The sequence below is a fragment of the Oncorhynchus nerka genome, linkage group LG22 (assembly GCF_034236695.1).
Source record: "Oncorhynchus nerka isolate Pitt River linkage group LG22, Oner_Uvic_2.0, whole genome shotgun sequence".
Taxonomy (NCBI): domain Eukaryota; kingdom Metazoa; phylum Chordata; class Actinopteri; order Salmoniformes; family Salmonidae; genus Oncorhynchus; species Oncorhynchus nerka.
In genome coordinates, this window is record NC_088417.1 from 101,115,288 (window position 1) to 101,128,158 (window position 12,871).

The following is a 12,871-nucleotide window of genomic DNA, read 5'->3' on the forward strand; positions in this document are numbered from 1 at the left end:
GGTGTTCTTAATGTTTTGTACACTCAGTGTACAACAGCCATGCACAAAGAACACAATCCGTAAGGCACAAATAGCTAAATGAGAGAACAGCAGTGTGATTCACATCAATGCGGTATGTATATATCAACAATAAGTGACCTACAGTGAGGAGAACAAGTATTTGATTCACTGCCCATTTTGCAGGTTTTCCTACTTACAAAGCATGTAGAGGTCTGTATTTTTTAATCATAGGTACACTTCAACTGTGAGAGACGGAATCTAAAACAAAAATCCAGAAAATCACATTGTATGATTTTTAAGTAATTCATTTGCACGTATATCGCCTGTAGACTACACCACCGCTGTCATCCTTACCTCTAAGAGTTGGATCATTGGAAGACAGGACAGTAGCCTTCAATTCCTGCTCTTTTCCAGCAATTCATCAAACTAATTTGTTGTGTCATCATAGTGGTCTCTGATTGGTGGTCATCATTTGGTGTGTCATCATAGTGGTCTCTGATTGGTGGTCATCATTTGGTGTGTCATCATAGTGGTCTCTGATTGGTGGTCATCATAGTGGTTGGTCTCTGATTGGTGGTCATCATAGTGGTTGGTCTCTGATTGGTGGTCATCATAGTGGTTGGTCTCTGATTGGTGGTCATCATAGTGGTTGGTCTCTGATTGGTGGTCATCATAGTGGTTGGTCTCTGATTGGTGGTCATCATTTGTTGTGTCATCATAGTGGTCTCTGATTGGTGGTCATCATTTGGTGTGTCATCATAGTGGTCTCTGATTGGTGGTCATCATTTGTTGTGTCATCATAGTGGTTGGTCTCTGATTGGTGGTCATCATAGTGGTTGGTCTCTGATTGGTGGTCATCATAGTGGTTGGTCTCTGATTGATGGTCATTATTTGGTGTGTCATCATAGTGGTTGGTCCCTGATTGGTGGTCCTCATTTGTTGTGTCATCATAGTGGTTGGTCTCTGATTGGTGGTCATCATAGTGGTTGGTCTCTGATTGGTGGCAATCATTTGTTGTGTCGTCATAGTGGTTGGTCTCTGATTGGTGGTCATCGTTTGTTGTGTCATCATAGTGTTTGGTCTCTGATTGGTGGTCATCATTTGTTGTGTCGTCATAGTGGTTGGTCTCTGATTGGTGGTCATCATTTGTTGTGTCATCATAGTGTTTGGTCTCTGATTGGTGTTCCTCATTTGTTGTGTCATCATAGTGGTTGGTCCCTGATTGGTGGTCCTCATTTGTTGTGTCATCATGGAGGTTGGTCTCTGATTGATGGTCATCATAGTGGTCTCTGATTGATGGTCATTATTTGGTGTGTCATCATAGTGGTCTCTGATTGGTGGTCATCGTTTAGTGTGTCATCATAGTGGTCTCTGATTGGTGGTCATCATTTGTTGTGTCATCGTGGAGGTTGGTCTCTGATTGATGGTCATCATTTGTTGTGTCATCGTGGAGGTTGGTTTCTGATTGGTGGTCATCATTTGGTGTGTCATCATAGTGGTCTCTGATTGGTGGTCATCATTTGGTGTGTCATCATAGTGGTCACTTGTGGGCAGGTGTTACCGACAAAATTGAAAGAAAAATTTAAATGCTGATTTTGATTATCATTGACAAAATAGAAAGGTGTCCCAAAAATGTTTTTCGCAAACATCCTTACGGAATTTAAAAGTAATTCTAGAAGTAATAATCTACTTTTTCAAAAGTATCTGTAGTCCGATTACAATATCTTTGCTGGTAATTTAACAGATTATAGTTACCGTTTTTGGGGTCTGTTACATCTCATCAGTTTAAATCCAAGGTCTTTTAATAACTGTTCTCTATTTCCAACATTACTCTCTCCATCACCACAGTCGATCAATATCGGCCCCCGACCAGACGGGTCATTCTCTGGGTCACAACCTGGATGAGTCCCCTTACCTGGAGCCGTTCCTCCACGAACTTCACGATGAGGAGCAACAGCACCCTCTGCAGGACAACCCACTACCCAACATACCTCGTCACTCCCCCAGCCTGGAGCTGATGGACAAGATGGACCGCAAGCTGAAGAAGAAACGACGTAACAAACAGAGGAAACATCAGAGAAACGGACAGTTTAATGACCTCTGGGTTCGCATCGAAGAGAGGTGAGATGTTACTGATCTAGTGAGAACATTTACATTTACATTTAAGTCATTTAGCAGACGCTCTTATCCAGAGCGACTTACAGAAAAGCACTAAAAGATTTTAGTACTACACTGATATAAGTGTACTTCAGTTGGGTCGTAGGTTCAATTCCCACAGAGATCGCTTTGGTTAAAAGCATCTGCTAAATGGTATATATTAAATAGCTATGGGTGGTGATTAGCATACACGCATCTTATTGGGTCGGCAGGTAGCCTAGTGGTTAGAGCATTGGGTCGGTAACCGAAAGGGTTGCTAGATCGAATCCCTGAGCTGACAAGGTAAAAATCTGTTGTTCTGCCCGTGAACAAGGCAGTTAACCCACTGTTCCCTGGTAGGCTGTCATTGTAAATAAGAATTTGTTCTTAACTGACTTGCCTGGTTAAATAAAGGTAAAATAAATAAAAAATATGATGTTACGTTCCTTAGAATGTGACATCACAGGTATTACACTCACCTCATCTAGATGTCAAGACAGTTGAGAAGCAGATCTTGTCCTACGTAGCCATCACTTTACGGCTTAAAGTCTGGCCAGTGTACTTGTCAGTACTGGGTGTTACTGCTCTATCTAGGGGGATCTAACCTTTAACTGACACTTCCTGTTAGAGACGCAGGCAGGCACAACCACCAATCACATCACAACCACCAATCACATCACACCCACCCCATGATATAAGTTTCCCCCACAACATACATGTTATCTATACATACATTTATATGTATTTGTCAAGACTGGGTTCTCTACTGGTTCAGTGTTATGGAAAGGAAATACGTCCACGAAGATTGTAGCTGCAGGCAAGATAACTTTGTGACAAAAACATGATCCTATTTTCAGAAATTTGACTAAGATCACAAAGAGAGCATTGTTAAATTTGCTATGAAGAATAACCACACAATTGTTAACATGGTTGATTCTCTGACTGGTTATATGTAAATATATGGTCAGTTTCCTAAACATGGTTGATTCTCTGACTGGTTATATGTAAATATAGGGTCAGTTTCCTAAACATGGTTGATTCTCTGACTGGTTATATGTAAATATAGGGTCAGTTTCCTAAACATGGTTGATTCTCTGACTGGTTATATATAAATATAGGGCCAGTTTCCTAAACCCAGGACTGAAAAGCTCAATGGAAAATGTCAATTGAAAGGGAAACCGGCCTTTAGTTTAATATAAAATATCCATGAATTATCATAGACATAAGTCGTGTTATAGCTTAACCGATTTAGCTTTTTAACTGTCAAGGCTGACAAAGGGATGAATGCTCATTTCAAAATAATCCTTTTAGTCATTTTAATTGAACAAGTACATCCAGTTGTCTTCCTCCACGCGGCCAATAGTAGTTGTCAAATCTATCCTGAGGCAATGGGCGAATGAGTGGAAACTGTCTCCAGATTCGAACCGGCCAGCCGTTTGTTGAGCCAGCCGTTTGCTGAGCCAGCCGTTTGCTTGCTGAGGCAGCCGTTTGCTTGCTGAGGCAGCCGTTTGCGTTTGCTTGCTGAGGCAGCCGTTTGCTTGCTGAGGCAGCCGTTTGCTTGCTGAGGCAGCCGTTTGCTTGCTGAGGCAGCCGTTTGCTTGCTGAGGCAGCCGTTTGCTTGCTGAGGCAGCCGTTTGCTTGCTGAGGCAGCCGTTTGCTTGCTGAGGCAGCCGTTCGTTTGCTGAGGCAGCCGTTCGTTTGCTGAGGCAGCCGTTCGTTTGCTGAGGCAGCCGTTCGTTTGCTGAGGCAGCCGTTCGTTTGCTGAGGCAGCCGTTCGTTTGCTGAGGCAGCCGTTCGTTTGCTGAGGCAGCCGTTCGTTTGCTGAGGCAGCCGTTCGTTTGCTGAGGCAGCCGTTCGTTTGCTGAGGCAGCCGTTCGTTTGCTGAGGCAGCCGTTCGTTTGCTGAGGCAGCCGTTCGTTTGCTGAGGCAGCCGTTCGTTTGCTGAGGCAGCCGTTCGTTTGCTGAGCCAGCCGTTTATCCTCCAGCATGTTAACACAGATGGAAGGTATGAATGTAATTTACCATTTCAAACACTGAAACAATTTATCCCAACTTCCATTTTCTGTATTTCTGCCTGCTGAAAGTCCAGGATCTGTCAGACGGACGGCTCGCTCCAGTTCTCGAAGGTCTCCTGGCAGCCAGAAACCGCCTGTTTCCAGACTTTATTTATTTATTCTCCGTGGAAAATAAAGCTGAACATTTAGGGTGCATTCCAAATGGCACCCTATTCCCTATGGGCGCTGGTCAACAGTAGTGCAACCTATTCCCTATGGGCGCTGGTCAACAGTAGTGCACCCTATTCCCTATGGGCGCTGGTCAACAGTAGTGCACCCTATTCCCTATGGGTGCTGGTCAACAGTAGTGCACCCTATTCCCTATGGGCGCTGGTCAACAGTAGTGCACCCTATTCCCTATGGGCGCTGGTCAACAGTAGTGCACCCTATTCCCTATGGGCGCTGGTCAACAGTAGTGCACCCTATTCCCTATGGGTATGGGTGACAGAGCCATAGACAATCCCAGTCCTGAAAGGAAAATCTTCTGATGTTTCTAGTAGAGGTCGACCGATTATGATTTTTCAACGTCGATACCGATAATTGGAGGACCAACAAAGCAGATACCGATTAATCGGCCGATATCTTTATTTATTTGTAATAATGACAATTACAACAATACTGAATGAACACTTATTTTAAATTAATATAATAAATCAATAAAGTCAATTTAGCCTCAAATAAATAATGAAACATGTTCAATTCGGTTTAAATAATGCAAAAACACAGTGTTGGAGAAGAAAGTAAAAGTGCAATATGTGCCATGTAAGGAAGCTAACGTTTAGGTTCCTTGCTCAGAACATGAGAACATATAGGGCTCTGGTCTAAAGTAGTGCACTATATAGGGAATAGGGTGCCGTTTGGGATGCACACACCTGCTTAAAGGCTCAGCCAGAACTTCAGGTAATAAAACAGAATAAAATGGATACCTATTGCGAATGTACCTTTCTAAAAGGAACAGGCGTCAGCTATATCCAAGAAAGCTGCTGCCTGCCTGCTGTTGCCAAGGCCCTGTTGCCAAGACCAATCAATGAGAAGGAAATAATATTAAGTACAAGCATATGCCCAGTGATGAAAAGAGTTCCAGACTGATTTAATATGCTGGGTAATTTGGACCTCTGGTCAGTCCAATGTGAGTCTGAAAAGGCACCCTATTACCTATATGTAGTGCACTACTTAGACCAGAGACCTATGGAACCCTATTCCCTATATAGTGCACTACTTTAGACCAGAGCCCTATGGAACCCTATTCCCTATATATAGTGCACTACTTTAGACCAGAGCCCTATGGAACCCTATTCCCTATATAGTGCACAATTTTTGACCAGAGCCCTATGGAACCCTATTCCCTATATAGTGCACTACTTTAGACCAGAGCCTTATAGGCCCTGATGCACTATTTAGGGAATATGTTTCCGTTTTGAATGCTCCCTAGTCATCACAGGTCTGCTGACCTCTGGCCCATTATACATTCACCATTTTACCAAGGTTCAGTCCTTTCCTTTCAAGTCGAAATATGTGGCAATTACAACTTCAATTGAACATTGTATAATGAATTTAATTAGATTTTTAGAATTTCTGTATATTTGTATTTTCTCTACTAATGGGAGTTAGTTACTGGGTTGGCTTTTCTCTCAACCAATGACAGCAGGCAGGGAAACCGGTCTGTTTGTTGTGATTGGCTGAGACCCAGTCAGCCCATCCCCAGATCCTGGCATGGCTACATTAAACAGGACACACTCTTTTCAAGCCTTTTCGCCTGGTGGGCGGTGCTATGGATTGGCCATAGATTGTAGCACACATACTGGTGAGTCAGTCAGTGTCGATAACTAGCTGAGTACTCGCTCGTGTCCGGATTGTGTAATCTATTCAACACATCGCTAACCCGTAGAGTACAGACTGGCTAAACCTAACCTCAGTAATGGACGATACTGATTCGTCAGGGAGCCACAAAGATGAAGCAAACCAATGGAATCACAGAATAGAAAGAAGCTAAACAAATGATTTTGGGTTCCAATTTCACACTGTTTAAAGTCGGGGTAGCCTAGTGGTTAGAGTGTAGAGGTGGCAGGGTAGCCTAGTGGTTAGAGTGTAGAGGTGGCAGGGTAGCCTAGTGGTTAGAGTGTAGAGGTGGCAGGGTAGCCTAGTGGTTAGAGTGTAGAGGTGGCAGGGTAGCCTAGTTGTTAGAGTGTAGAGGAGGCAGGTAGTCTAGTGGTTAGAGTGTAGAGGTGGCAGGTAGCCTAGTGGTTAGAGTGTAGAGGTGGCAGGGTAGCCTAGTGGTTAGAGTGTAGAGGAGGCAGGTAGACTAGTGGTTAGAGTGTAGAGGTGGCAGAGTAGCCTACTGGTTAGAGTGTAGAAGCGGCAGGGTAGCCTAGTGGTTAGAGTGTAGAGGTGGCAGGGTAGCCTAGTGGTTAGAGTGTAGAGGTGGCAGGGTAGCCTAGTGGTTAGAAACCCCCGAGCTGACAAGGTACAAATCTGTCGTTCTGCCCCTGAACAGGCAGTTAACCCACTGTTCCTAGGGTCGTCATTGAAAATAATAATTTGTTCTTAACTGACTTGCCTAGTTAAATAAAGGTAAAATAAAAAATAAAAATTAATGCAAAGTAATGAGACTGGGTGTGTAAATATGGTAAAATTGGTCTCATGTATAGGCCCTCGAACACATAAACTAAGTAAAACTAAAACCATCAGATTAACAGTTTTTAATGAAGCCAGCAACGCAAATAATGAATCTCAGTGATTGACAGGTATCCTATATACAATACATTACCGAAAGTATGTGGACACCTGCTCGTCGAACATCTCATTCCAAAATCATGGCCATTAATATGGAGTTGCCCCCTTTGCTGCTATAACAGCCTCCACTCTTCTGGGAAGGCTTTCCACTAGATGTTGGAACATTGCTGCTATAACAGCCTCCACTCTTCTGGGAAGGCTTTCCACTAGATGTTGGAACATTGCTGCTATAACAGCCTCCACTCTTCTGGGAAGGCTTTCCACTAGATGTTGGAACATTGCTGCTATAACAGCCTCCACTCTTCTGGGAAGGCTTTCCACTAGATGTTGGAACATTGCTGCTATAACAGCCTCCACTCTTCTGGGAAGGCTTTCCACTAGATGTTGGAACATTGCTGCTATAACAGCCTCCACCCTTCTGGGAAGGCTTTCCACTAGATGTTGGAACATTGCTGCTATAACAGCCTCCACTCTTCTGGGAAGGCTTTCCACTAGATGTTGGAACATTGCTGCTATAACAGCCTCCACTCTTCTGGGAAGGCTTTCCACTAGATGTTGGAACATTGCTGCTATAACAGCCTCCACTCTTCTGGGAAGGCTTTCCACTAGATGTTGGAACATTGCTGCGGGGACTTGCTTCCATCCAGCCACAAGAGCATTAGTGAGGTCGGGCACAGATGTTGGGGGTGATTAGGCCTGGCTCGCAGTCGGCGTTCCAATTCATCCCAAAGGTGTTCGATGGGGTTGGGGTCAGGGTTCTGTGTAGGCCAATCAAGTTCTCCCACACTGATCCCGACAAACCATTTCTGTATGTACCTCGCTTTGTGCCCGGGGGCATTGTCATGCTGAAGCAGAAAAGGGCCTTCCCCCAAACTGTTGCCACAAAGTTGGAAGCACAGACTCGTCCAGAATGTCATTGTATGTTGTAGCGTTAAGATTTCCCTTCACTGGAACGAAGGGGCCTAGTCTGAACCATGAAAAACAGCCCCAGACCATTATTCCTCCTCCTCCAAACTTTACGGTTGGCATTATGCATTGGGGCAGGTAGCGTTCTCCTGGCATCTGCCAAACCCAGATTCCTCCGTCGGACTGCCAGATGGTGAAGCGTGATTTATCACTCCAGAGAACGTGTTTCCACTGCTCCAGAGTCCAACAGTGGCGAGCTTTACAACACTTGGCATTCAGCATTGTGATCTTAGGCTTGTGTGCGGCTTCTCCGCCATGGAAACCCATTTCATGAAGCTCCCTACAAACAGTTATTGTGCTGACGTTGTTGCTTCCAGAGGCAGTTTGGAACTTGGTAGTGAGTGTTGCAACCGAGGACATACGATTTTTACACACTATACGCTTCAACACTCTGCAGTCCTGTTCTGTGAGCTTGTGTGGCCTACCACTTCGTGGCTGACCTTCTGTTGCTCCTAGACGTTTCCACTTCACAATAACAGCACTTACAGTTGGCCGGGGCCAGCTCAAGCAGGGCAGAAATTTCATGAACTGACGTGTTGGAAAGGTGGCATCCTATGACGGTGCCAAGTTGAAAGTCATTGAGCTCTTCAGTAAGGCCATTCTACTGCCAATGTTTTCCTATGGAGAGGATGGCTGTGTGCTCGATTTTATACACCTGTCAGCAGCGGGTGTGGCTGAAAAAGCTGAATCCGTTCATTTGAAGGGGAGTCCACATACTTCTATATACAGGGTATATCTTATACATCGTTCACTTTTGGGAAAGCTACCAAGTGGCTGGACCAGTTATCTATTGTTCATTTGAACACATCTAAATTATGTTCTTATAAGAAAGATTGTCAACTATAAAGTATAAACCCACTAGAGTTGAATTTACCAATGAGGTCCCAGGCGGAGGGTTCGCAGTTGAACGTGGACGCGCATTGAATCCCACACCGACAGTCGACTACCTGACAACAGTCCACTACCTGACAACAGTCCACTACCTGACAACAGTCCACTACCTGACAACAGTCCACTACCTGACAACAGTCCACTACCTGACAACAGTCCACCACATGACAACAGTCCACCACATGACAACAGTCCACCACATGACAACAGTCCACTACCTGACAACAGTCCACTACCTGACAACAGTCCACTACCTGACAGCAGTCCACTACCTGACAACAGTCCACTACCTGACAGCAGTCCACTACCTGACAACGGTCCACTACATGACAACGGTCCACTACCTGACAACAGTCCACTACCTGACAACAGTCCACTACCTGACAGCGGTCCACTACATGACAACGGTCCACTACCTGACAACAGTCCACTACCTGACAGCAGTCCACTACCTGACAGCAGTCCACTACCTGACAGCAGTCCACTACCTGACAACAGTCCACTACCTGACAACAGTCCACTACCTGACAACAGTCCACTACCTGACACCAGTCCACTACCTGACAATAGAAACATTTCTACTAGGAATAGTATCAATGTTAGGGATCATGTAGAATGAGTTAAACTAGGAACAACGTAGAACAGATCCTCTGTGAGTGACAGGCTCTGTTGATAGAACATACAACAGTGTTGCTGTTTTGTTTAGGAAAGTCATATTGAGATTACATAATATTTATTTCAAGGGAGAGTCTGAGACCATGTGTTGGCAGGGAATGTGTGCCCTCATCATCTCTCAACCCACAGATGGACATAACACACTGATTACTATCCAAGATTAATCTAACATGCAATCCTCTTGTCTCTCTTGTCTCTCAGCACCACAGTCGAGTCCCCTCCTCCGCTGGTCCGTCTTGTTAATGGTTACATCACCGTACGGCCTCACCACCACGACCACGAGAGAGGCCACGCCCACGCCAGAGCCAATTACAACAGGTTGTTTTCAGGCTCCTCCGCCTCTACGCCCTTGTGTGTCTTCTGGTTACTTTTTACAGTGTTGGGTCACATCTGGATTCTCTAGTAGCAGGTCTGTACAGGAGGTTACTGGTTCAAAACCCTCCTGCTAATATCTGGACTCTCTAGTAGCAGGTCTGTACAGGAGGTTACTGGTTCAAAACCCTCCTGCTAACATCTGGACTCTCTAGTAGCAGGTCTGTACAGGAGGTTACTGGTTCAAAACCCACCTGCTAATATCTGGACTCTCTAGTAGCAGGTCTGTACAGGAGGTTACTGGTTCAAAACCTTCCTGCTAACATCTGGACTCTCTAGTAGCAGGTCTGTACAGGAGGCTACTGGTTCAAAACCCTCCTGCTAATATCTGGACTCTCCAGTAGCAGGTCTGTACAGGAGGTTACTGGTTCAAAACCCTCCTGCTAACATCTGGACTCTAGTAGCAGGTCTGTACAGGAGGTTGTTGGTTTAAAATCCTCCTGCTAACATCTGGACTCTAGTAGCAGGTCTGGTCTAAAGCACGAGGTTATTGGTTCAAATCCCTCCTGCTCACAATGAATCATCTATTTCAACACACATTGGGGGCGAATCCAAACTTTCCCTTACGTCAAATTTTCAGTTAATCATGCATTGATGTCGAGTGACAATGTGACTTAAAGGAATACATCAGGATTTTGGCAATTAAGCCATTTATGTACTTTCCCAGAGTCAGATAAACTCATGGATACAATTTGTATGTCTCTGCATCTAGTATGAAGAAATGTACAGGTAGTTTCGCGAGCCAATGCTAACTACTAGCATTAGCGCAATGACTGGAAATCTATGTTATCTACTAGCGTGAAATTGCACTGACGCTAATTAGCGACTTCCTTCAAATTTCCCTCAGGGGCATGAAAATGGTGTCCACAAGTTCATCTGACTCTGGAGAAGTAGATAAAGGGCTTTATTGCCAAAATCCTGCAGTATCCCTTTAATGGAAGTTAGGATTTGTCCAAATCTCGACTGGATCTTTTACGTGTTTATTATTTCAAATGTTTTTTTGTTTTGTTTTTTTGTTTTTACAGCAGCAATGTATTATAATAACCCAAACGGCTCTTACTCTGACAAGGTTGTTTTCTTCCAAACCCCTTCATTCATTTATTCTTCACTTTTTGAAGAATGTGTTTTGTATCATATAATACTGTGGGAATTGTATATATCTACATATTATAGATTGTATTTTTAGAAATATTACATTTTGAAAATGGTTGAATGTGTTTTGTTTATTGTTGTTGTTTATAAATAGATACAGTATATTTTCTAGACTAAAGCTGGTACTAACCACCATAACCCGTATTTGACAGCCTGGTTCCCGATCTGTTTGTGCTGTCTTGGCATTGACCATCGGCCAGGGGTATTGAATTCCGAGCCTGGAGGTCCATAATACTGCTGGTTTTATGTTCCGCCTGAAAATGTATTTCATCCACCTGGTGCCCCAGGTCTAAATCGGTCCTTGATTTAGAGGCAATCAGCAGTGGAACTGGCTTCAAGGTCAATGTTTTGAATTGGCTATGTTATAGGAGTTGGCAAGACAGCACAAATATACCTGGAACCAGGCTACATATCTCCTCTAGGTTGTAATGTGATGTCTGGGAGAAACGATCCAAACCAGTGTTATCTATGGCTGGTTGTCTGGGAGAAACGATCCAAACCAGTGTTATCTATGGCTTGTTGTCTGGGAAAACGATCCAAACCAGTGTTATCTATGGCTTGTTGTCGGAGAGAAACGATCGAAACCAGTGTTATCTACGGCTTGTTGTCGGAGAGAAACGATACAAACCAGTGTTATCTACGGCTTGTTGTCTGGGAGAAACGATCCAAACCAGTGTTATCTACGGCTGGTTGTCTGGGAGAAACGATACAAACCAGTGTTATCTACGACTTGTTGTCTGGGAGAAACGATCCAAACCAGTGTTATCTACGGCTTGTTGTCGGAGAGAAACGATCGAAACCAGTGTTATCTATGGCTTGTAGTCTGGGAGAAACGATCCAAACCAGTGTTATCTACGGCTGGTTGTCTGAGAGAAACGATCCAAACCAGTGTTATCTATGGCTGGTTGTCTGGGAGAAACGATCCAAACCAGTGTTATCTACGGCTGGTTGTCTGGGAGAAACGATCCAAACCAGTGTTATCTACGGCTGGTTGTCTGGGAGAAACGATCCAAACCAGTGTTATCTACGGCTTGTTGTCTGGGAGAAACGATACAAACCAGTGTTATCTACGGCTGGTTGTCTGGGAGAAACGATCCAAACCAGTGTTATCTACGGCTTGTTGTCTGAGAGAAACGATCCAAACCAGTGTTATCTACGGCTGGTTGTCTGGGAGAAACGATCCAAACCAGTGTTATCTACGGCTGGTTGTCTGGGAGAAACGATCCAAACCAGTGTTATCTACGGCTGGTTGTCTGAGAGAAACGATCCAAACCAGTGTTATCTATGGCTGGTTGTCTGGGAGAAACGATCCAAACCAGTGTTATCTACGGCTGGTTGTCTGGGAGAAACGATCCAAACCAGTGTTATCTACGGCTTGTTGTCTGGGAGAAACGATACAAACCAGTGTTATCTACGGCTGGTTGTCTGGGAGAAACGATCCAAACCAGTGTTATCTACGGCTGGTTGTCTGGGAGAAACGATCCAAACCAGTGTTATCTACGGCTGGTTGTCTGGGAGAAACGATCCAAACCAGTGTTATCTATGGCTTGTTGTCTGGGAGAAACGATACAAACCAGTGTTATCTATGGCTGGTTGTCTGGGAGAAACGATCCAAACCAGTGTTATCTACGGCTGGTTGTCTGGGAGAAACGATCCAAACCAGTGTTATCTACGGCTGGTTGTCTGGGAGAAACGATCCAAACCAGTGTTATCTACGGCTTGTTGTCTGAGAGAAACGATCCAAACCAGTGTTATCTATGGCTGGTTGTCTGGGAGAAACGATCCAAACCAGTGTTATCTACGGCTGGTTGTCTGGGAGAAACGATCCAAACCAGTGTTATCTACGGCTGGTTGTCTGGGAGAAACGATCCAAACCAGTGTTATCTACGGCT

The 12,871-nt window shown here is 44.5% G+C and overlaps 1 protein-coding gene across 1 annotated transcript in view; it reads left to right on the plus strand.

The window, feature by feature from the left end:
- The window catches only part of trabd2a (TraB domain containing 2A), a 185,030-nt gene extending 173,607 nt beyond the window's left edge, over positions 1-11,423 (plus strand). Inside the window, exons 6-7 of the mRNA XM_065007658.1 lie at positions 1,849-2,121; positions 9,657-11,423. Of these exons, the coding sequence (XP_064863730.1) occupies positions 1,849-2,121; positions 9,657-9,858 (475 nt within the window). The 3' untranslated portion in view covers positions 9,859-11,423. The remainder of the gene's footprint in view (positions 1-1,848; positions 2,122-9,656) is intronic.
- Positions 11,424-12,871: the final 1,448 nt, after the last annotated feature.